General features: G+C 51.2%; 1 protein-coding gene across 1 annotated transcript in view; it reads left to right on the top strand.

The window, feature by feature from the left end:
* The first annotated feature begins 10,015 nt into the window (after positions 1–10,015).
* Positions 10,016–24,797, top strand: part of NEURL1B (neuralized E3 ubiquitin protein ligase 1B) — a 34,241-nt gene continuing 19,459 nt past the window's right edge. The window contains exon 1 of the mRNA XM_064388264.1: positions 10,016–10,148. Coding sequence (XP_064244334.1) covers positions 10,118–10,148 — 31 coding nt within the window. The 5' untranslated portion in view covers positions 10,016–10,117. The remainder of the gene's footprint in view (positions 10,149–24,797) is intronic.

Below are 24,797 nucleotides of genomic sequence, written 5' to 3'. Positions count from 1 at the left end.
TGGTTACAGTGGTTTAAGGCCCCTGGTTACACTGGTTTAAAGTCCCTGCATACACTGATTTTAAGCCCCTGGTTACAGTGGTTTAGGATCCCTGTTTGCACTGGTTTAAGCCCCTGGTTACAGTGGAACCACCCCTGTGCTCTCTGCCATCTCCACCCCATCCCCAACCCCTTTCCCCCCGTGGGACACAGACCAGGCCTGGCTGAGGCTCCTGGGTGGCACCAGAGGGCAGGGGCAGCCCCCAGTGCCCTTCTGCCAGCCCTGCAGGGCAAGAGCCACCAGAGATCCCCTGGAGCCAGCTGTGGGCAGCACTGTGCTCCCGCTGCCATCCCAGGGAGCTCCAGCTGCTCTTGCAGGGAGCTCAGCCCGTGGTTCCTCAAAGGGTTTTGATTTTTTCCTTGGTTCAGGAAAATCCCTGCTGAGTTTGGTGCTGGGCTGCAGAGAGCCCTGCCCCAGAGAGTCCCTGCCCTAAGGGAGCTGGCAAGGGAAAATTTGCTTTTTATTACACACAAGCACTTCTAATAATTCCTGAACCCAGCCTTTTGGTCAAAAGGTCCAACCTGAAAACTCTTGCAGGATTTTTTTTAAATTAAAGCAGCTACTCTGGTATTTTTTTTCATGGCAGAAAAGCCAGCAAATCTCTAGGTTACCTGCTAGAGAAGAAAAACCAGGCACCATATGCAATGTAGCTCTTGCTCTAGCTCAAAAATGCCGAACTCTGGGAGAGAATTCGTCCCACCAAACGCCCACTAAGCACATTTTTTAAATCTGGTTTCTCAGCCTTTCGGGAAAGGAGAAGCAAAATCTTCTTGCCTGCTGGAACTGGGCCCCGTTTCATGAAATTAAATGGCTAAGGAGGAAAAAAAAAATATATCCAAGGCAAAGATGCTATTCTCAACAAAGGAAACAGTATATGCAACAGCTTCTGCAGCATTCCTGCAACATGATGTCTTTCCCTGCAGAGTCCCAGTCAGGAATTGATTGTCTAAGCAGAGAATTGCTCGATTCAGAACGGCTCAGGGCACACTTCATGAACTGTGTGCTGAAAGGATGAATAGCTGGGCATGTGTGTGTATCAATCTATAAACCATGGCTTGTTCTGCCCTGAGGAGGACACCAGAGATTGGGCTCTTTGTCACTCGGTTTGGTGTGCTCAGGGCTGGGGGTAAGGGCAGCAGTGTCCAGCACGGGGCCAGGATGTGATGCCACAGCTCTGGAAGGACAATCTGTGGCAAAGAGGAGGTGGCATTGGTGGGTAAAGGGGTAGCAGCACTGCTGCTGCTCTGATGGGCTCCAAATTAAGGGGACGTCTGCTGAGTGACTCTCATTTGGGTTCTATTTTGTCCCAGTTTTTTTCCCAAGTGATGTGTGGGTCGTGGTTTGAGCTCCTGGGTGTTTGGTGGCACCACTGCTGTGAGTTGTCACTGCCACCCTTGCTGCCCTCCTGCTTGGGCTGATTTGGCCAAATTTGGGTGAATTGTGCCCCAATTTGGGGGTTCTGGAGGAGGGGTGGGAGCTGGAACAAACCCCAGAGCTGGGAGGTGCTGCAGAAGGGGCCTGCAAGGAGCTGAGCTGTGACCAGGGCGATGCTGAGCAGGGAGGGGAGGGTCCAGGTGACCTGGGGAACTGCCACACGTGTCCCCCCTGCTCCCCAGGCAGTGTGTCCCCATCCTCAGGACAAGCCAGAGGAGCCCACAGCAGGGCCAAACCTCAACCCCTCAGCCCAAACCTGTTTTCTGTCACTGAGGCTGTGCCAGGAGGAAATCTCTTCTAGGAAACCCCAGAAAAAAGCTGTGAGACCACCCAGGAATCCCAAATGTGATCCCACAGCCAAGGCTGAGGGACATCCTGAGCATCTCGTGCTGCTTTGGGTTCTCTCCATAGATCCCATGGGTGTCCAGGCAAATATCCCTGTGGCTCTGAGTCCCTGGCTCACCCCTTGGGCATTTTTCCTCATTTTTCCTCGTTTTTCCTCATTTTTCCTCATTGAGATGACACGCTGGGGACAGTCCCTGTGTGGCCCAGCTCTTGGTGGGCTCTGCTGTGCCCCTGGTCCATGAGAAGCTGTCCCACAGCCATCAGGCAATGGCTTTGTGCTGGTGGCTGGCACAGGAGCACGGGCAGCGCTGGGCACGGAGCTTCCTGCTTATAAATTAACTGCAAGTCACCAAGGGTCAGCTCCTTTTTGCTTTATTATGCATGAAAAGTTCAGGAAGGTTGAGCAAGGAGTGAAGGATGTTTTTCTCTTTGATAGTTTTCTGCCTATCCAGTAGCCCTGCGCCCTCTCAGTGCTTCATTTCAAGGGAATAACTCCTAAGTAGAGGCTTAAGAAGTTGGTCCCACTTTTAGAAGGTGACAGAGGCAGTAAATGCAGGATTTGTCTTGTTTTGGTTTGGTTTGGTTTTCCCATGAGCTCCTAAAATGCAAAATATTATCAACTGCTGCATTTCAAAGTGGCCTTTCAGTCATTGCCCTGCCTGGGGAAATCAGTAACAGGTGGAAGAGCTGGAGGCAGGGGCAGATGAGCTCCTCTGTTTGTGTTTCTCACTTGTCATCTGCTCCCCAAAGAGCTCCCAGAGGTCAAACAATTCTGTCTGCCTGCTTTGTCTGCCACGGAGAGCTGTCCTGCTTTCCTGGGAAAAGCTGGGCTTTAGGCAGCCCCAGCCCTGATGCCTCCCAGTTCTGACAGATTTGCCTTGGCTGCTTTTCACAGGGCTCAGGAGAAACCCTCCTGCCAGCAAACGGAGGGCTTTTGGTTTTTTCTTTTCTTTTTCATTTCTTCCTCAGAATTTTCTTCTTCTTCCTTCTGGGGAGGGTTTCTCAGTCTCCCAAAATTCGTCATGTGGTGTTTGTGTCTCATGAAATGCATCCCCCTGGACTGTGGGAATGCTGCTGCCTCTAATCCCAGAGCAGGGGCTGTGGGGATGGAGAAGGGCAGGTGGGATTCAGGGATTCAGGGATTCAGGGATGGGTTTGGGAATGGTGCAAAGGCAGATCAGGGATTCAGGGATTCAGGGATGGATTTGGGAATGGTGCAGAGGCAGATCAGGGATTCAGGGATGGATTTGGGAATGGTGCAAGGCAGATCAGGGATTCAGGGATTCAGGGATGGATTTGGGAATGGTGCAAAGGCAGATCAAGGATTCAGAGATTCAGGGATGGATTTGGGAATGGTGCAAAGGCAGATCAGGGATTCAGGGATGGATTTGGGAATGGTGCAGAGGCAGATCAGGGATTCAGGGATGGATTTGGGAATGGTGCAAGGCAGATCAGGGATTCAGGGATGGGTTTGGGAATGGTGCAAGGCAGATGTCAGGGATTCAGGGATGGGTTTGGGAATGGTGCAAAGGCAGATCAGGGATTCAGAGATGGGTTTGGGAGTGGTACAAAGGCAGATCAAGGATTCAGGGATGGATTTGGGAATGGTGCAAGGCAGATGTCAGGGATTCAGGGATTCAGGAATGGGATGGATTTGGGAATGGGCACCATCTCTCCTGCCTGCCCCGTGCCCCTTGGCTAACTGTGGGTCAGTTTGTGTTTCCCAGAGCACAGGCAATGGAAGGCCTGGGGGGTCAGGGGTAACCCTGGCAGATGTTGCACTCTGGGTTGGTTGGTTTGGATCCCCAGAGCACGCTCTGATCCCAAGCTTTTCCACTCTGGGTGAGCTGATTCCAGAATTTCAGTGCAGCCTGAAGGGGACAAGTGTCCCCAGCTCCCGGTTCACACACACTTCCACTCCCCCTGTGCTGGCTGCTCATCACCTCGTGGACACTGGGAGCCTCCCGAGGAGAAGGGGAAGGGGAGAGGAGTTTCCCCAGGCATTTCATTTATTTATTTTATCACTATTTGTCAGAAACAATGCTCGTTTTCCAAAGAGTCCCAGTTTGCAAATCTCCGGGTTTCCTGTTAGGAATTCCCACTCACCATCTGAAAATCCTTTTCCCCAGTGAGTTTGGGATTGGTATCCAGAGGCTGCATCCAGCCCTTCCCAAGATCAGCCTGTTGCACTGCAAAGCCCTTCTGCTTTCCTTGCCTTACTGAAACAACAATTTGCTTTTACATAATGTTCTCTAAAACCTCCTGGGTGAGCATTAGCTGACCCTGCTGAGGGCACAGGCGTGTTCCTGCTCTGCAGATGGAGGAAGGGAGCAGGAGGAGGGTACCAAATTTGTGAAGGTCACCCAGCAAAGCAGGAGCAGAGCTCGGCCTGCAATTCCCTCCTGCTCCTTCCCTCCCGCTCCAGGCTCTGGCACACAGCACTGGGAGTCCAAATTAAGAGATTATAATGCATAATCCACACTGGTGTGCCAAGAATTCTCTAAATCATATTACACTGTCACATAAAATGATGACTCATTTGGTAACACAGCCCACAACCAGTTCCTTTATGTTAAAATTACGTGGACAAGACTGGATTTAAAAAGAAGAAGGAGAGCTTGTTGTGTGTGTAGTGAATGCTGAGTTATAGATGCTTTCATGGATGTTATTTTGGCTGATGCTGAAGGAGCATTTGTGAGCCTGTTTGTTGACACTGGTGCTGGGGACCAGAGATGCTGACATCCCACTAACAATAATAGGAACTGCCTCTGTTTGTTTCTAAATTGGAATTTCTTCCTTCCATGGGCCCAGCCCACCCTCCGCCCCCACGGGAGGAAAGGGCACTGCTCTGGGGCTGGCAAGGGAGCATCTCCCAGCAGGGCTGGAGCTCTGGGCTGCAGGGATGTCGTGGCCAGGAGCCCCTCTCCTCCCCACACCCACGGGAAGGTGGAGAGAAAGCACCTTTGTTTATCTAAAGCATGGGGAGTGTGGAATTAGCCCAGTTACGCTTTTCCCAGGAGAAGATGCTGTCACCAAGTCTCCCCCCTTGCTCTCCTCACTCCTCCCTGCATCATCATCATCCTCGCTGCCACCCCAGCTCCTGCCCTTCCTGGCAGCCTCTGTTGCTCTTTGGGGACTGTCATTGTCCTTCCCAAAGCCACCTGGGACGTGGCTGCTGCGAGTGGCACTGAGCTGTGCTGCGCTGTGGTTTCACCATTTCCTTTTCCTCCCTCTGCCTGGGCTTGAATTCCTGCAGCGTGGCAAAATCCCTTTCTGCCAGGAATGCCCACATGCTGCTCAGCTCAGAGCTGCTCTGGCATCTCGTCAGAGGTGGTTTCTGCATCCCCTGCGTGGCTGGCACTCGTCACAGCCTGCACCCTGAGCAGAGGGCCCTGTCAGGGCAGGTGCTCCCTGCTCCTTTGTTTGACCACAAAATCCATCCATCCCTGCAGGCTTCCCTTCCCTGTCTGCAGCACATCCTGTGGGGCAGCTCTGGCCCAGCAGCACTCTGCCCTATATAGCAGAAAGTGTGGTTTAGTGTCCCATTTTGGGGTAAATAAGCCAAATCTCCAGGAGGCTCTGAGGGCAAGGATCAGGAAACAGCTTCAGCCGCTGCGTAGTCAAGGCCAGTTCAAGAAGCTCTGTGCAAGATTTTCCTACTGTTGTGCTGGAAGCTCCTGCTTCCCTTCATTTCTTAGAGGGGAAAAAAACCCTCAGAGGCAGTTTGTGAGTGTGACCTGTGGAGACCCTGAGCATCCTGTGCTGGTGCTGGGAGCAGGGAGGGAAGGAATTGCTGTCAGCAGTCGGGAGGCGTGGGTGGCAGGAGGGCTTTGTGTGGTGCTGGAGGATGCTCTGTACACGCATCCCTCCTAAACAAATACCTCTTTAAATGTGTGTGATGGGAATTCAGCTTTTTTTTTTGCCTTTTTTTTTTTTTTCCACTCGTCTCCAAGTAGGAGAGAGGCTTATTAGTACTCTCCTTCCATAGGCAAGATGCGGAGGCTGGGAAGTTGTGAGACGAGTTACATTTGCTTTTATCAGGCAAATCTGCTCTCTCCTGGACAGTCCCTTCAGCCAGAAGGAGGTGGAAAGAAAGCACAAGGTGCTGGCAGGAGCTCCAGGGGAAGCTCATGAAACCACCCAGCACAGCCAGGGAAATGAACTCGTGTCAGGAGGAAGGAATTGTTTCCATGCTGGATAAGCACCTGTTGAAGAAAATGTGTTGAATGTCACTGATGTGCATTCAGAGGAGCTGCTCTCTCTTGGACATGGTGGTGTTTGCAAGCTGGAAGGGCATTTTAGGCTGGGACAGTCCCCTCATGTCTTTTTAGGGCATTTTCCATCTGCAGCCTCTGAGAATTCCCAGGGAGCTCCTGCTGAGCAGGGGAGGTTTCAAGGTGAGGTGTGATGGAAGGGAAGGCGGTTTGGGCAGCCTCAGAACTCCAGGCAGATGGAGCTGGAAGAGAAATGGATGCTCTGAGCATCTCCTCAGATTTAGTCACAGAGGAAGGGGAGGATCCAGGGCTGAGGGTGCAGGGTGTGAAACGGGAGCGAGAGCTGGCAGCGCCCGGGCTGGGCACAGCTCTGCACGCAGGAATCTGCTCTTTGGGAAGGACACAGAACTCTGGGAGCTCCCCAGGATTTCTCTGTGAACGAGACCGACCTGGCCAGTTTGAGAGTGGAGGAGCAGAGCTGGTGTTGGTGGGAGGCAGCCGGGAGCAGGGGCTCTGCTGGCCAGGCAAGATGATGCCCTGAACTGGGATTTGGGATGGGAGGAGACTCCCCTGGAGGGCAGGAGGGCTCCCTGCCCCGCAGACAGACAGATTTCTCAGGGTTTATCTCGCTGTTGCTGAAGAGCCGAGCCTGTCATTATTTCTGCCATCTGTTAGAGACACGAATGGCAGCTGCTCCCAGTGATACCTTACAGCTCACAGGCTTCCAGCCCCCAAAACTCGAGCCCCCGGGGGATTTACAAAGACAATGAAACCCATCTGATGCTGTCGGGCTGGTAACAATCAGTGGAAATTTAGCTGTCCCTTGCAAGCTATTTGCATCTCTGGGAACATTACATTTATACAAACGTGTTTATGTGATTGCTAATATTTCCCTCTCTGAGAGGCCTGGCCTGTGTGGGTGCTTAGAGGAGGGTTTGTGTCAGATTCCTGTCTGCGACAAACCTCAAGTGGAATTCATCACATTTTTGATTCAGGAAGAAATTTCTCTCTCTTTTCCTTTTTTTTTTTGGTCCATTTTGAAAGGCCTGGGTACACACCCCTGCACAGTGAGATTTAGAAGTGATTACAGCGAGCTGGGAAGCAGCTGTCTGACATCAGTGGGATACAGAAAGCCTCCCAAAGACTTTTTCCTTTGCATAATATTATCCTGATCATACTCCACTGATCCCACTAAGATGAATTTGTTATGGGGAGCAGCAGAAAATGCAGAGGGAGAAGCAACTAAAATGTGTGCAGCTAAAAGTGTCCAAGCTGGTTTTGTGGCTGCTCCAGAGCTCTGCTCCCCAGTTTGCCCACGGCCAACCTGTGACCTTGCACAAATCTCCTGGCTTCTTTGTGGCTTGGTTTCATCCCTGATGAAATAAGGATAATGTCACTCACCTTGTCTGCAAAACGGTTTGAGGTCTAGTGGTAAAAATTGCTGGGAAGGAGCTTAGGGGGATTACAGTTTGATATTTATGGGAGAGCAGATAGCAGAGCAGGTCAGGCTGTGCCTGGTCAGCCAGGGGGACAGGCAAGGGGATTTTTTCAGGGGCACACTGAGGAAATTGCTCAAGTGTGTGTTGATCAGGAGTTATCAAAACTTGCTGGAGCAGAAGGAATCTTAAAATGCTCATGAGGTTTTGTCTGTGGAGCCTTGGTTGGGGCAGTTTCTGCTTTTCCCCAGGCTGGCTTTGCCGTGCTGCTCAGGCCCTGCTCGGGGTCCAGTCCTGCCTCTCTTTTACTCTTTCTGGGGAGGGTGAAAATCCTCCTGCTGAACCCTTTCCCAGAGTGTTGTTTTGCATTGTGAGAAGAAGGTTATTGCAACAAACTCTCCATTTCCACAACAGCAAGAGCAGGAGCTCCGGTTTGGTTCCTGCGGGCAGCTCCGCGCCCCGAGGATGTGCATTTCCATTTCATTGTCCTCTATTTTTACCTCGTTTGGGGCAGGAGGAAGGGCTGGGACACCCTTGGGACGGGCAGTGCGTGGGCTGGCGTGGCCGGGGTGTGGCAGGAGGGACAGGGACAGGCCGGGAGGTGGCACCCAGCCCGCCCTGGCACACGCACCAGCAGCCCCCGGCTGCTGCCGCCGGCTTCTGAGAGCGAATTTAAACCCTAAAATAACAACTGCCACTCCCTGCTGAGGGAAAGCGGCCGCGATTAGCGCAGCCTCCCATTCCCCCGCTATCTGGTGACTCAAGGATTTTCCCTTCTGTGTCAAGAGGGTGACATTGCCACCCTGCCCTTGTCCCCCACGAGGAGCACTGGGCTCCGCTGCCCTCTGACAGCTCCTGCAGCAAAGGGATGGGAGACATGTGCTAACCTAAGGAGACAGCAGATGGGTGCAGGCGCTTTTAAGAACAGCTGCTGGTGTCTCACTCAATAATCCCATTTTTAACAAATCCCTATGATAGCGAAAAAAATGCTGGAAATTAGGTTTTTCTGTCCTCTCTCATCTCTCGAGCCACACTTGACCTGTTCAACATGATCTATGGATTAAAGGCTTGTTATTTTAGCTTCTCTATAATAGATCAGAGGCTGATCTCTGTCAGGCTATTGAGCTACTCTTCCTTGGCTCTCCCCCTCTTCCCACTCTTCCTTTTGCATCCCAGGCTATGTGATAGTCCAGAGATGTGACTCCTGCTGGGGGACACTTCCCCCAGCACTGTGCACCGTGTCACCAGCCCAAGGAGCTGGCTGCAGAACATTTTGGGAGCTCTGAGGCTCCCAGTTCTAATCTGGAAGCTGCCCCAGGGAGGGAAGCTCGGTACCCTCAGCATCCTCGGGCAGCAGGAGTGCGGCCGGGAGGAGGGAGGGGAGGGAGCCTTGCTGTTCTCCGTGGGGCTCCAAAGGTGTTTTTCTGTCTGAGATCCGAAGGAGGGAAGCTGCGGGGCCGATGTTGTCGGTGCTGAGCTGTCGGCGGAGGGCTGAGGTGTCCTTCGTCGTCACCGTGCTCCAAACTAATCACGCCTTTGCCGACACAACACTCCTGCTAATTCCCTCGCTTCCCAGGTGGGGAAGCCGTGTCACCGAGACGCAAAGTGGCTTATCCAAGGTCACCCGCAAGGAAACGGCACCGGGAGGGAGAGAGCTGAGGTTTCTCGGCTCCCAGCGCTCCCCAGTGCAGCTGGTGCCCTTCGGGGAGGTGTTGCTGATGGACAGATGTGCTTGTGCTACGGGAGAAAGAGGATTCTTTATTTTTCCCTTAGGAGGGAGAGGCAAAAGGTCTGTCGGGGGTCTCTGGGGGAGAGCCGGGCCCATGTTTGCCCAGATCCCCGGCTGGCAGCTGCTCCGACAGGTGCCAGTGGGTGCTCCCCGGAGAGCACATCCCCGGAGTGGCACCGGGACAGGGACAGGGAGCAGAGCGGCACGGCCCGGACAGGGACACAGGGACAGGGATGGGGGCAGAGCAGCACATCCCGAGGGACACAGGGACAGGGATGGGGGCAGAGCAGCACATCCTGGAGAGGCACAGGGACAGGAAGAGGGATGGGAAGGAGAGCGGCACATCCCGGGGTGGCACCAGGGCAGGGACAGGGAGCAGAGCAGCACATCCCGGACAGACACCGGGACACCGATGGGGGCAGAGTGGCACATCCCGGACAGACACCGAGCGGGAACAGGGATGAGGGCAGAGCAGCACATCCCGCAGAAGCACAGGGACAGGGACAGGGACAGGCACAGGGACAGGGACAGGGGCAGAGCAGCCCATCCCGGAGGGACACCGGGATGGGGACAGGGACAGGGACAGGGACAGGTTCGGGGGCAGCGCAGCCCATCCCGGACAGACACCGGCACACGTTCGGGGGCAGCGCAGCCCATCCCGGACAGACACCGGCACACGTTCGGGGGCAGCGCAGCCCATCCCGGACAGACACCGGCACACGTTCGGGGGCAGCGCAGCCCATCCCGGACAGACACCGGCACACGTCCGGGGGCAGCGCAGCCCAGCCGTGGCCGGGCGGGGCGCTCGGCGGGGCGGGCCGGGGGCGGGCGCGGAGCGGCGGCGGGAGGCGGGCGCTGTCCATGGCCCTGCGGAGCTCCGGGCGGCCCCGGGCTCCGCCGCGCCGCCGAGCGAGCGAGCGATGGGCAACACGGTGCACAAGACGCTGGCAGGTAGCGGCGGGGCCGCGGGGCTGCGGGCGGGGGGCGCGTCCTGCCCCGGGGATGCTGCGGGCGAGCGGCGGCTCTGCCGCCCCACCCGCGGTGCGGGGCTCCCCGGGAGAAGCCGAGCGTGCCGGCAGTCCGGGAGAAGCCGAGCGTGCCGGCGATGGCCGGAGGAGCCGGGCGTTTCGGGAATTCTTGCGGCGATGCGCGGATGCTGCGCGGCGCGGTGAAGCGGGGCTGATCCCGCAGCTGGAGCGGCGCTGCCCAGCCCTCGCACCCGCTCCTTGCAGGGGCTTTCTGCCCCATTTCGCCTCCTCGGGGTGTTATTTTAATGTAACTTTTTAATGGGAGGAGACGTTAATTGTTCCGAGTGGCCGGAGGAAAATTGCGGCGAGGTCTGAAATGTTGGGTGGGCTGCCCTGGCTTTAAAACTGCCTTTTTAGCCAATTCTGCACTCAGACGGGAGGTGTGCAGATTCTTTTCCTTTGCGAGTTCGTAACTGTGGGGTTCTCTCCCCCCTCGGAGAATCTGTGCATAATAAAAGCAGTTGGTCGCTATAGAATCAACAGTGTTGAATTACTGAGCCCTTGCCAGGCTGTATCTTCAGCTACTTTGCTTTTCTTCTCTTTTCTGCTCTTGCAGAGCTCCTGCATTGCATCCTTTGTACTTCAGGCTCCCATAAATAAAAAGGGTATTATTAAACTTATTTAAAGAAGCAGGAGGACCTATTGAACACATACACGTCTGCCTGTAATCAGCCAGGGAGCTGAATATAGAAATAAAGAGAGGAATAGATTAGCATTTGGATGTGCCATATATTGTCTTTGCAAAGAGAGGGTGCCTGGGACCTTCAGGGCACAAAAGAAAGCTGCTAAGCTCGTGGTTTAGCTATGAAGCAGTGATTAGATTTCTAGTTGCATCTCCTCTCGTTCTCTATTACATTTAAATGGGACATTAGCTCCTCTCACAATAAGGAAGTTTTCATTTTTTTTCAATACTTCACCAACTGGCAAATAAAGGCATCGTGAGGAGTGCATGACCTTGGAGGAAATTTATTTTGCGGGTTGGCTTTTCAGCTGGGGGCACATGCAAAAAACCTGGGAGGGAGAAAAAAAAAAAAAAAAAAAAAAGCCAGGGAAACATCTTTGGGTCAGCAGAGGTTACCCCGGTCAGGCTGGAACTTCCCGAAGAGAAAATATCTGTACCTGCTGGGCCGTGGGATCCTGTGCTCCAGAAGGCTGGGAGTTGTACCAGCCCTTCTGCCTGCTGCTAGAACAGTCTCTCCTGAGCAGCCTCCACATGCTCAGCCCTCCACACGTGAATTTAAAAAAAGGGATGACATCAGCTGCACCGCAGTGATTCAGGACTTCCTCGCGGTGCTTTCGAAAGGAGTTGTTAAAGAGGAAAAGTTTGATGGGGGGAAAAACCGAAGGCTTGATTTATGGAGACCTCCCAGCTCAAGCGTTTGTTCTGGTGGCCTAAAAAAATCTCGGTCGTGTCCCTCCAGGTGGAGGCTGTCTGGGAGGGTCGGGTCCATTTGCAAACATTTGTCAAATTGCGCAAGGCAGGGCTATGCAGGACGCTTGAATGCCTCTGCTGAGGGCTGGATGATGCTGGAAATGTGTCTTTCCCCCAAATTCAGCTCGCTTTTTACAAGAGTGATGACAGCCCCGAGGAGCTGTTAACCTGCGGCTGCGGAGGAGCTTTTGGATGTTTGCAGTTTGGAAGTTTATGAATGTCTTTTGTCGGGTTGGACCCCATTCAGCAATTTTTCACATGAAATTGAATTTTGGATGGATTGTTTGTCTTTCATTATCCAAATGGCATTGCGGAGGGAAGCAGGTTTAGAACTGTTCCTGGAACAGTCCTTTTGAAAATTAGAAAGTTTTTCCGGAAGGCTGAATGGTTGGATGAAGTCCTATTTATAAATGTGAGGGCTGTTTAGAATTACTCAAAGATAATCAGTCAGAATTAAGCCTTTCCTTTTCTTGGTCCAAAATGCACCTCCTTCTTCACCCTGCAGGCTGAGCAAGGCACTTTCACTCTCATTTTGACAACCAGAGGAATTGTTCTCTGTCCCATGGACTGAAGAAACTTCTTAATAAAACCCAAACAATCAAACAGGACGTCTTCAAACTGAAATTTGCTTACTTGTGTTAAATCACTTTGGTCGTTTTGTTCACCGTAAATAGCTTAAGGTAGAAAAAGCCTTTTCAATGCAATCAAATGTAGAGGGAATGTGGAGGGACCTGGCTCCTGGAAAAGCCAAACAAGCAGCAATTCAGGTTTTATACAGAAATGTCAATGCTTTCCTCCAACAGCGGAATTCAATTTTAAATCCTGTTGAAGACAACTCATTTTTATACCCGACTTTGTCCCAATGGGCTTGAACAATCCGTTCTTGCATCTTTAAACCCTCGCCCAGCCCCATCCGCTTCTCGGCACGTTTCCGTGGAGCGATGCGAGAGCACACGGTGCCGGGGGGATCCGTGCGGGGGCTCGGGAAGCTCGTGTTTGCCAAGTACCCCGTGGTTAGCACACGATGTCACATTAACAGCGAGGCTCCGAGCGCAGCGCACCCAAACCACTAATGAGGCTGTGGCTAATGAGAGGCGCTGGGAGGGAAAGGAGCTGGGATGTGTCAGATGCGCTCAGCGACGGGCCTGAGGTGCTGCTGGAAGTCGCTGTTATCTGGGTGACAGCTAAATGACACACGACACACGCGGCTGCTGCCTGCGGGCTGCCCCTGGGATGCTCCCGGAGCCCTGGGGATGCTCCGGAGCAGCTCCCGCATCTCCTGCCCGAGCAGCTCCGGCACAGCCTGGGAAGGGATGCTTCTCTTTCCCTGCTCCCCTGTCCCTGTTCCCTGCTCCCCTGTCCCTGTTCCCTGCTCTCCTGTCCCTCTTCCCCTGCTCCCCTGTCGCTGTTTCCCTGTTTCCCTGTTTTCCTGCTCCCCCATCCCTGTTTCCCTGCTCCCCAGTCCCTGTTTCCCTGTTTCCCTGTTTCCCTGTCCCTGTTCCCCTCCTCCCCTGTCCCTGTTTTCCTGCTCCCCTGTCCCTGTTTCCCTGCTCCCCATCCCTGTTTCCCTTCTCCCCTGTCCCTGTTTCCCTGTTTCCCTGTTTCCCTGCTCCCCTGTCCCTGTTTCCCTGTTTCTCTACTCTCCTGTCCCTGTTTCCCTGCTCCCCATCCCTGTTTCCCTGTTTCCCTGCTCCCCATCCCTGTTCCCTGCTCCCCATCCCTGTTCCCCTGCTCCCCTGCTCCCCTGTCCCCGTTTCCCTGTTTCCCTGTTTCCCTGTTTCCCTATTTCCCTGCTCCCCTGTCCCCGTTTCCCTGTTTCCCTGCTCCCCTGTCCCTGTTTCCCTGCTCCCCTGTCCCTGTTTCCCTGCTTCCCTGTCCCTGCCCAGGGTGATTTGCGGGCAGCTGGGTGAGGCAGGAGGGAATGGTTGGTTCTGGAGCACGGTGCTCTCCTGGCTCCTGCAGGTGATGGGCAGCGCCTGCCTGGCCTGCAGAGCGCCTGGGAGCTGCTGGTTCTGTGGGATCTGTGGCTCTGTGCCTGGTTTTCTGCAGGGAATCGCTTTGGAGAGAGGCGGGGAGCAGCGCAAAGCACCCCGGTGTCACGGATGGGGCTCCTTGCTCCGTGGGGCTCCTTTCTGCAGGCACACACAGGGCTCAGGAAAGGGTTAACAACCAGAGGGAGCAGGAAGATGCCGGGACCTCAGCAGGGCAGGCTTGGGAGAGGGGAAAATTCCTCTGATCCAGGGAAACCCTGGTGAGGAGCAGTGTCTGTGACAGCAGCATGTGCCCGTGGTGACAGGGGAAGGTGGACAGCTGCTGGGACACTGCAGGCACTCACGAGTGAAGGGCTTTCCACTTGGGATCCAGCTGTTGGTCCTGACCCAAATAGGGGCATTGGTATTTAACAAAGGAGCCAAATTCCCTTTTTAGAATCTGGCTGGGATCTGATTGCTGTGCTTCTCCCACAGCCTTCCTCACAACTGCGAGGAATACCAAGTATGAGTGGCATTTGTGTCTGGTAAACACGAGGGAGAATGGGGCTTGTTCTGGCACAAGTGACTTCGGTGCAAGAAATTATTTTGTATTCTTAAGGAAAAGGCTTCTAATCATTAACCCGCCCTCAACAAGGCAGAAATCCCCAGTTTAGACCTTCACCAGGCTGGTGCTCCCAGCTGCCAGGCCAAACAGGGCGGGTTGGAGGGTGCTGGTTAGGGCAGAGCAGCAGGAATTTACAGCATGTTAAAAAAGACATTTCTGTGTATGCTTTTTCAAAATACTCAGTCAGGTCTCCTCTAAGAAATGAGGAGAAAAGTCCATGCAGCAAGAAAAGATCTCTCTGCCTTTTCCAGGGGCTAAAATCTCACTTGAAGGAGCACTTTTGTTTAGATTTGTTTTCTGGTCCCTCCTCCTTCAGCTGCTAGTGATGCACTGTGGGAGGAGTTCTTGTTATTGTCAGGAGTTCAGTAAATTGTTTGATTTGGCTCCAGTCTGACTTCAAGAAAACTACGAAAAAACCACTTCAGGTTGTTCTGGTTTGAGTGAAAAAGGTACAAAGGTTTCTGTCCAGACCAGTTTTTGGTTTGGGTTTGGTTCAGTGCTGATCAACACGGGCTGCAGGTGTTAGTCCAGCCCAATTTTGCCTGTTTTTCTGCATCTTTTAGGCTGGGAGTTGAGGTTCTGAGAGTCTGTCAGTGATTTTGATGACTCCCTGCGTGACCTTTGAGCAAGTGGCTTTATCACAGGATTGCTTTGAATGTCAGGGAGGTGGGAAACCTGGCTCACATGGGGGTACAAGAGTTAATTAATTATGAAGCATCTCCTGGAAGAAGGTCACGGAAGTGAAAAAAAAAAAAAAACGAAGAAGAAAAAAGATTAATTCACTGCTTTCTTAGCAGCCTTCTGCTTTTCCACTCTTCAAAAGGAAACCTGTGAAGCTGCTCAGCCTTCTCTGGGATTTGGGTTGATTGTGCACCGAGGGCTCTCTTTAACCACTGTGCGTGCCCCAAACTGTGCTGCAGCCAGCTGGCACGGTTCATTCAGCCTTTGGCACCTCGGCTCTGGAGGCTGGAGGAACAACTGTGCTCCAGTCCAGGCAGGCATCGCCTCCCGGGCTGGTGTTAAATGGAGCTGTGTCGTGCCCCGTGGCCCACGGGCTGTCACACACACTCAGCCCTGTGCCAAGTGTGTCATTAAAGCCAGAGCTTTCCCTGCTCTCCCCTGGGTAGCGCTGGGCAGGTGCCCTCTCTTTTATTTTATTTTTAATTTAATTCTTTATGCTCCAGAGGGGAATTGCTTTGCTCGGAACTCTGGCAAGCAGCACTCTCCCCGCTTTTATTTCTTTCTATTTCTTCGGATCGTTGCTGCAGGCCAGGAGGACCTGTGTGTGAGCACCCCAGCCTCCTGCAGACGCTGAGAATCCCACCCCAGGGTCTGTCTGTGTAGGCAGAACACTCACAGAGCCCTCCCTGCCGGCAGAGGAAATCGTGGCTTCCATCATCTGACAACCTATGGAAGCGCTTAGGGATGTTTAAGGTGTTTAACAGGTCTGCAGGTGGGGCATTAATGTTTTTTTGGCAGGAGGAGGATGAGTCACTGCCAGGCTCATGCCGGGCTCCTCTCCCGGTCCTGCTGAGCATCCTCACATTGCCTGGCTTTTCAATCAGGATGCAAACCAGCACCTCTGAGCTCCTCGGGGGGATTCTCCTCCCTGAGCTGCGGAGTCGCTCTTGGGGCAGCCGTGTCCTGCAGGGTTTGCCTTGAAAGGAAACATTTTCCTGCTGCCCAGCATCCCGCTGTTTACAGAGCCTATCTGTGCCTTGGCAGCTGAATCAGGAGCAGGCTCTCCTGGCCGTGATGGGTGTGGGGGGCTCGGGAGAGGAGCAGGGAGCAGGGTGGCACAAGCAGAGCCCGTGCTCATCCTCCTGCAAAGTAAAATCAGAACAAAAGTTCACTCCTCTCCCAGCCCAGAGGGGCTCAGGGCTGTGGGTGCTGAGCTGGGTTCCCTCTGGAGCCCCGGGTTTTTGGGGCTGGGCTGGGTGGGTGGCACTGCCTGGGGGCTGGGGTGCCATCCAGGTGGCAGTCTGGGTGACCCCACCAGCAAGGGCTGTCCCCATGGGCCAGGCTGGGTGAGATTCCCTGGAATACGTGTCAGATCCCACCTGGATTTCCCCAGGGGGAAGGTGTGTGAGATCCTCCATCCCTTCTCTCTGCGTTTCTGTGGGGAATGGGTTTGTGCAATGGTGTGAGGTAGAACATCTGTATTGTCTCAGCCTGCTCGTGAGGCTGAAAATAGAACAAAAGTTTTTAAAACGCCTCTCAGTTACCCCATCTCTGAGTCAAAAAAGGGTATAATCCAACACATTTCCACACATTATTATCTCCTGTGCCTGTCTCCCCCTGCCCGGGGCAGTTTTTGGGAGCAGTTTGGAGCCCTGTGCCCTGCACAGCAGCCACTGTTTGTGACTCACGACCTGCACCTTCCCCCTCCTCAGGAGCTCCTGGGCCACTTCTGGGACTCCCTGGCACCTAAATTCTCCAGGTTTATCCAGAGGGCAGGGGTGTGCTCAGCTGCCAGGGGTGGGGAAGGGCTTTGGGAAGGGCCTGGCTCCGTGGCACAGCTCAGGGGAGTTCCTGTGGCTGCAGCAGCTGGAGGAGGATTTCCATACTTTGTTCTGTCCTCTCACTCGGGCAGCTTCTCCACCCTTGTTTGGTGTCCCTGATCTGTGTCCTGGAGGGGACAGAGCCTGGCCCAGTGGATTTTTGGTGTCTTTAGTGAGGTTCTACCACTTCTCCTTCCCATCCCAGCTCTTTGCCCAGAGGCAGCAGCAGGGCCAGACCCTCCCAGGCTCCCTCAGATAACATCTGTGCCCATGGGAGGACTTTTTTGGTGGGAAGGAGATGCTGTTTACTCTGTGTTCTTCCCTGTCTTGGTGATGGCTGTGTTTATTTTCCCTGTGTATGATCAAAAGAATGAATCACTGAGAAAGCTTTATTTCACCTTACCCGTGCCAGCTTTTCCCTTCAGACCTGGATGCCCTGTTGTCTCAATTACTGAGTGCTGGAACATGAATTCCTGGTGTCTGAGCAGTTGCAGTGGGGGCTTTGGAGAGGAGGGAGGGAGGAGAAAGTGATTTCTTGCTTGTTAATTTGTTTTCCCCTCTGTGTCCAGGGAGATCTCCTCCTCTGCTTTGTGTAAGCAGGGCTTGCTTTCCACCCTGGAGGTTTTTTTCTCCCTGGGTTCTTTCAGACCTCTGGCAGTGGAGCAGCTCAGGAATCTCCTGCTGAGAGGATCTGACCCCAATCCTTCCCCCTTTCCAGCAAAACCATGTCTTTTTTCCTTTCTGCACCCTTCTGCTGTGAGGAAACCAAATCAGAAGATAAAAAATGATTTATTGCTTCAATTGCACAGGAAGATTCCTTAAAGACAAAACCATTTAACTGCACTTCAAAGCCTTCCCAGTGCAGCTGGGAAATCACATTTAGGATTTTTTTAAGAGCTGCTGATGCTTTGAGGGGAGAAGGATGGATGGAGTTGTGTTTGTGGTTGTTGGCTGGGTAGTTACATGTAACTGGTTTCATTTTTGAACTTTGCTGGTTTTACTGTGGATTTTTACATAATAATGATAATGCTGTACTTTAGGAATTCTCCTATTTTAACCATTTTCCTGTGATTGCACTCCTGACAGGAAAATGCATAATGGTAATGTGGGAGAAATAAATAGACACATAAAAGCAAAGCTCTGGGTTTTGTTGTCTGTGTGGCAACACCGGGAAAACAACCAGTCAAGAAAAAATTCCCTTGAACAAAAGTTTTCCACCAGGTTTCCAAATGCCAGGGAATAAAGATTTTTGATTTTTGCCCTCCTCCACAACTCAAACACGGAATCCTCCAGGCCCTGCCTGGAGAAGCCAAAGATAAAAGATAGAACATCCCATTTGGCAGCACAAATGAAATCATTTCATTCAAGTTTATCTTGCTCTGCTCAGAGATAACTGGCACTGTGGCACAGCTTTGCTGAGCCTGTTATCTCCTCTGGTCCCACCGGGACACCAGCTGCTCTGCTTGATGTCTGCTGGAATTTATGGAGTGCAGTTCAAAAGTTATCTCCTCAGCTTGAAAGCATAATTCCTAATGAGGGAAAATTGCTGTTTCTTGGGGTCTTAAACTTGACATGCTTGGATGGAGCTTTATTTTTCCTGGGAACACAAAACTCTACTCCAGATCTGCCTGGTGTAGTGTCCTGGGGGTGGTTAAAATTCTGTTAAGGGGAGCAGCTCAGAGGCTGCAGTGAATTTTGGGGAGAAAACAGGACCAGAAATTTTGAACATGTACTCTCAAGCAGGTTAGCACCCGTGCCAAGCCTTGGTGGAATAGTTCTATCACTGGAGAATAAGAATAATAAAAATAAGAACAATAATAAGAATAAGAATAAGAATAAGAATAAGAATAAGAATAAGAATAAGAATTAGAACAATAAGAATAGTTCTATCACTGGAGATCTTAAAAACCAAGTTATTTTTATTTGTTATTCATCAGCTAGGAATGGAATGAGTAGAGCTGGACCACCAAGGCTAAAGGTGGGTTTGGTAATCCTGGCAAAAAGCTGTGTCCCCTTGTGACCCCTTTAGGGGCTGTTCTGTGGTGCTCCTCTCCTCAGGACACCTGCAAAACCTCTTGATTATTTTGTCCTGCCAAGTGAAAGGGTTTCCAAGAATGAAAACTGAAATGATTTTCTAAGTGGCTGTTGCTCGTGGAGATAAAGAACATCTTCCTCTGGCAGGTATTTCAGAATTCCAGGTGTTTTGGTGCTCTCTCCTGGAGGGTGCAAGGCAGATCCTGATTTGTGAGGTTTGAACAGCAATTACCGGGTGATTTGGCAGCAGCTCAAGCTGCCGATGCCATCAAAGGCACAGGGTGAGAAGGACAGGAGCTCCACGAGGCTCAATTTCACGGAAATCCATCTGGGGTCAAGTTTATACAAAGTGATCTCAGCCCCTGTAGCTCTGTGGCTGTGAACACCCCAGCCTGGAGCAGGGATTGTGCCTGGGGATTGTGATCCTGGGGATTGTAATCCTGGGGATTGTGATCCCTGTTATCCAGGGGATTGTAATCCTGGGGATTGTAATCCTGGGGATTGTAATTCCTGTTACCCCTGGGGATTGTACTCCCAGTTATCCTGGGGATTGTAATCCCTGTTATCCTGGGAATTGTGATCCTTGTTATCCTGGGGATTGTAATCCTGGAGATTGTAATCTCTCTTATCCAGGGGATTGTAATCCCTGTTATCCAGGGAATTTTGATCCCTGTTATCCTGGGAATTGTGATCCCTGTTATCCAGGGGTTTGTGATCCCTGTTATCCTGGGTTTGGAAGGGGTGGGAAGAGACACCACAAACCCAAACGCTGTCCAGCGACCAAAATCAACCTCCTGAGCCCCAGTGCTGCTGCCAGGGATGTCAGAGTGGCTCAGGGCAGGCTCTGTCTGACTCCAGGATGCTTTTCCCACCCTTGTGCTGGGCTGGGGGCCTCGGATGGACGCAGGAAAACTTCTCCCTGTTTTCCTCAGAGGTTGGGCTCAATAACCTTAAGGGATCTTCTCCAGCCTGAACTCTGCCTCGTGCCTTCAGACATCTGACAAGTGCTTTATGTAAGACCTCTCAGATCCGTGGAATTGTGCAGGAAGGGGGATTTCATTTTATTTCATTTTTTTCTGGAATAAGAATTGCTTTCTTCCAAATTAGCTTAGTCTGCTGCTGACGTCACCCGCTGTGCCAAGGCCTGGGAGTTTGCCAAATTCCAGGCTCTGCTCTGGGATGTGGCAAGCAGGGATCTGCTGGCCTGGGCACCCTGCCTGCTGCCAGAACTTCCATGTCTAGACAAAGGATGCAGCTCACCTGCAGGGCTCAGCCATCCCCTCTGTTTGTTTTGCTAGAGCACAGTCATTAAGAGATGAATTTATATTAAAGGCTTCCAAGAAATGCCTCTGCAACCCCAATGTTTATGTAAGAGAGACCGAGAAATTCATAATTTATTGAATTTGTGTGTGTTCTGCTTGGGATTATTCATTGGAGGAACATACTAAGTGATTTTTTGTATCCTAGTAACCAACTGCGGTTGCTTTTCCATGAATAATCTTTCTAGTTTAACTTGACCAGTCAAATCTAGAAGGGAAAACTCAAATTAAATTTTCAAGGCTCAGATAGCTTTTGCAGGTGAGAGAGAACACATTTTTTTCTCCCTCATTTAACCACATAATGATCAGATTGACAGATGCTGTCTGGAGAGTTGGATTTTCCCCAGCAGAACAAGAGTGGAAGTTTGACTCGTTATGAACTGAGCTTCAAAGCTTGATTTCTTTAATATTCATAATTAATGAATTGGTTAAAATAGTCCTTTCCTCCCTCAACCTGATGGTTTCCAGGGCAGATTTTTAATAGCAATGCAGATTATTTCCCTTTTGTGGGGAGCACAGCGTGGGGGGTCTCCCATCAGCTCACGAGGACACTCTGATGGTTAATTAATAAAATGATTTGTGAATTATTTCTCCCTGCCTTGCCAGCCCTGTGTGGAACAGCTGCAGTATCACTTAATAGGAGTGTGTTCACATTCTTCTTCAAAATTTATTTTGATTTAAAAGACCCCCTTTTCAAAGTTATGTTTCGAGGGGTTGTGTTTCTTTCAAAATGCCTCTTGCTCTTGGAAATATTAAAAGCTACTTTGAGAAGCCAAACAAAAATAAGAATTTCCTTCCCAGCTCCCTGGGCGAGCTCCTCGTTTCTCCCACCCTCGTGGAGCACTCGGCTGACCATCTCCACAGCAGAGGGCAGGGGACGTTCCTCCCTCAGAGGTCAACACCACTTCTCATCTTGAACCAAACTCTTTGCAAAGCATCTTTTTGTATGCATTCCTATTTAGTCAATGTTTACAGCCCCGTGCAAATCGACTGCCCTCCTGTAAATACCAGAGTCTGTGGGCACGCTGCAGGAATCCTCTCCAAACCACGTCAAGCAGCCCTTAACCACTGGCTCAGATTTTCCTTTGAGCTGAGATTAATGGTGTGACCTCGTTGCACAACCCCAGAAGGAAGGAGAAGCTTTCCCTGTGTACCTCTGACCATGTTTTCCCCTCCCTGATTTTCACCCTACCTCCTTTTTTTAGGCACGTGGAGCAGTCCTGCCTTCCTCCTTTGCAGGGGGCTAAAGGTGGTGGGCACAAATGTTGGATAGGGCAGTGCTGAGGATGTTTCTGTGTCCATATTCCTGCATTTCCCCTTTCTGTGCCCAATCCTGCATTTCTCCTTTCTGTGCCCATATTCCTGCATTTCCCTTTCTGTTCCCATATTCCTGCATTTCCCTTTTCTGTGCCCATTCCTGCATTTCCCTTTCTGTTCCCACATTCCTGCATTTCCCTTTTCTGTGCCAAATCCTGCGTTTCTCCTTTCTGTGTCCATACTACTGCATTTCCCTTTCTGTTCCCATATTCCTGCATTTCCCTTTTCTGTGCCCATTCCTGCATTTCCCCTTTCTGTGCCCATATTCCTGCATTTCCCTTTCTGTGCCCATTCCTGCATTTCCCCTTTCTGTGCCCATTCCTGCATTTCCCTTTGGATTTGTTGCTGTTGGGCATCTCCAGCTGTCACTCCTCACCACACACTCAACATCTCAGATCTTTGTCCTACCCAGCCAAGGCTCTTCCAAGCTCTCCCTGTCTTTTGGATAATCCTGGGGTTTACAGTGGTGCTGGGAGCACTGTTAAGAATCCTCCAATTCTGGAGGGGAAAATGCTGCTTGAACCTGAATCACCAGCAGAAATGTCCTTCAGACTGGGAACAAATCCTGGCTCTCAGCTCCTCGTAGATCTCAGATCTCATTTTGAGTTCCATGAGGAGCTGCTGAGGGAGCTGGGGAAGGGTCTGGAGTATCCCTGAGGGAGCTGGGAAGGGGCTCAGCCTGGAGCAAAGGAGGCTCAGGGGGCCCTTGTGGCTCTGCACAGCTCCTGCCAGGAGGGGACAGCCGGGGGGTCTGGCTGTGCTCCAGGAACAGGGACAGGAGCAGAGGGAACGGCCTCAGGCTGGGCCAGGGCAGCTCAGGGTGGGCACAGCAGGAATTTCCCCTTGGAAAGGGTGCTCAGGCACTGGAACTGCCCAGGGAGGTTTGGATCCCCATCCTGGAGTGTCCCAGGAAGGGCTGGAGGTGGCACTCGGGGCTCTGGGCTGGGGACAAGGTGGGGATGGGGCACAGCCTGGATTTAATGATTTTTTGATGATCTTTTGCAACCAAAATGATGCTGGGATTCTTTGCTGGTTTTCCTGCAGCTCTGTTCTGATCTGGCATGTCAGAATGCTCCATGAGCAGTGAAAGCCACAACACTGAGTGTCTGATGGGTTTGGGACCAGGGAAATCCCTGCTGTGGCTCTGTTTTGGTCACTTCAGGCTCCCTGAACCTTTGGAATCCCTTTTGCAGCTCAGAATCCCAGGAAGATGATGCAAATGGGAGCTTCTGGGTGTCCTGAATTTCGAAGAACTGGAGGGACAGTGTGGAGTTGTGTTTTATTGTAGCCAGAACCACAGAGGCTGTGAGCTGTCAACACATAATTGTGCATTTTGTGTTTGGTAGTAAAAGTTTGTTCTACCAAAAAAAGAACAAAAAGAACTGCCCAAAGAGGAACAAATTCTTTCTCTCTTTGCAGCTTTTCAGATGTGATTTATAGGTGTGTTTTTCCAAGTAAGTCCAAACAAGGCCAATGAACGGCTCTGAATTAGTTTGATTCTGTTAATTGAAACAAGAAACATATGGGTGGAAATGGGAGGGTTTAGGCAGCTGCTTTTTTTTTGTTTCATGTAGGATTTCTAATATTCCCAATTCCACAGTTACCAAAGAGTGCTCTTGGACTGTGCACTGGGGTTTAGAGGTGGAAATGATCAATGAAAAACACAAAAAACCCCCCAAAATACAGCTGTAAAAATGACAACAACTGGCAGCTCTGCAGTGAACTGCTTGGAAGGTATTGACCAAAGGAGTTCTGCTGAACAACAGCCCAAGGTCCACATTAAAAAAGTGAGAAAACAAGGTTTAAATTAGGGCTTGGTAGTGCCTGGACCTGGCCATTGCAGTGCTGTTTGCTCCATAATTCACACCTTCACCCCAAGGATTCTTTCCTCTGGGGCAGGGAGCAAAAAAAAATTGTTTTCGTAATTTTCTGGCTTTTCAACAACGCAAGGAATTGTTCTCATCTCCAGATTGTTTTTGCTTCACCTGTCTCTATCATACTTTGGCTGTGATACCACAAAGACAGAAAGAATAAAGGGAGAAAAATGCTGATGTTGATTTAGGTGTGCTGGGTTCAAACCCCACTGGAATTAAGGTTGACACAGAGGCTTAAAAATAAACCTCTCTTGCTCAAATCCCTCTTGTGTTGAAATAATTGAAGACATTTGAGATGAAGGAAGGGGGCTGAGGTCATGGTGTGTCCAGTAATGGTATGACTGTATTTGTTTGGGTTTTTTTTGTTTGGACAGTTTAATGTCTTGAAGTGGGTCTTGTTTCCTCCTATTAATTCCTGCAAATATCATGGAAAAGGATCTCAGAGCTGAGCCATGCAGCAGCCAAGTGTTGCACAACCACCTGCCTCTCAGAATGCCTTCACAGCTTAGCAGAGAAATCTGCATTTTTAAAAACCTCAGCTAAGGAAAAGAGGGATGCATCTTTTTTTTAGTGGGATGTTTTCCTGTCTTTCTGGACCAGAATGTTACTCTTTTATTTTTTCTCCCTTGCTTTTTTCTTTTTCCCTTTAATTTTTTTTTACTTGTTTCTGAAGTATTTAGAAGAAAAAAACACCCTAGCTTGTTTGTCTGAATATTTACTAAAACAGCCAACGAAATATGTGATGTTATTGTACAGGTTGGACTCCACACGAGTTGAGTGAGGTCATCAGAAAGAGAGTTTGGCCAGATGAAATTTCCTTGAAATCTCCCTGCTGGGACAGTGCTGGCTTGAGGCAGCAGCCCACCAGTGCAGCCCCAGGAGAGCCCCCAGCCCCACCAGCCCCACCAGTGCCACCAGTCCCTCTGTCCCTCAGCCATTCCTCCAGGGAAACGAGCCTGGCAGAGGAGCAGAGCTGTGCTGTGCCCCTGATTTAATTATAACCAGTTATTACCGTTGTTTTGCCCGTTGTTTTGGATTCTTTACATATTGTTTTGGAAAAGCTTAGTGGAATCGCAGCCTTTGTATATATAAAATATAGGGTGATTGAAGAGCTGGCCACTGCTTTATTTAGCTTCCTCAGCCATGCGTTCCTCCCCAGGCATTTTCCCCTCCTGCTGCCAGATCACTGTTTAAATTGTGTGTAAATAGAAAAGGAACTGTGGACACAGTTAAAACATGCTGGAAGTGGGGTTTATTGGGAAGAACACCCTCCTAGAGGCCTTTCCCCCCTTTTCCTGGGATTTTTGGCTCTTTGGGCAGATCTAAAGCCCTTGATGGGTGGCACTGTTAAATCTGATGGCTCTCTGGTTATCCATCCCTGTTTGGACTGGAATAGCTCCACTGTTTTTTTTCTTTTCATCTGAATTCTTTGGAGTTTAGAGAAGTTGTAATTAGGAGGGGAAAAAAAAAAGGACTCTTAGAACCACTGTGAAGAGAGAT

The sequence above is a fragment of the Passer domesticus genome, chromosome 13 (assembly GCF_036417665.1).
Source record: "Passer domesticus isolate bPasDom1 chromosome 13, bPasDom1.hap1, whole genome shotgun sequence".
Classification (NCBI taxonomy): domain Eukaryota; kingdom Metazoa; phylum Chordata; class Aves; order Passeriformes; family Passeridae; genus Passer; species Passer domesticus.
The sequence above is the reverse complement of the archived record's forward strand: the minus strand, read 5'-3'. Positions and strand labels throughout refer to the sequence as shown.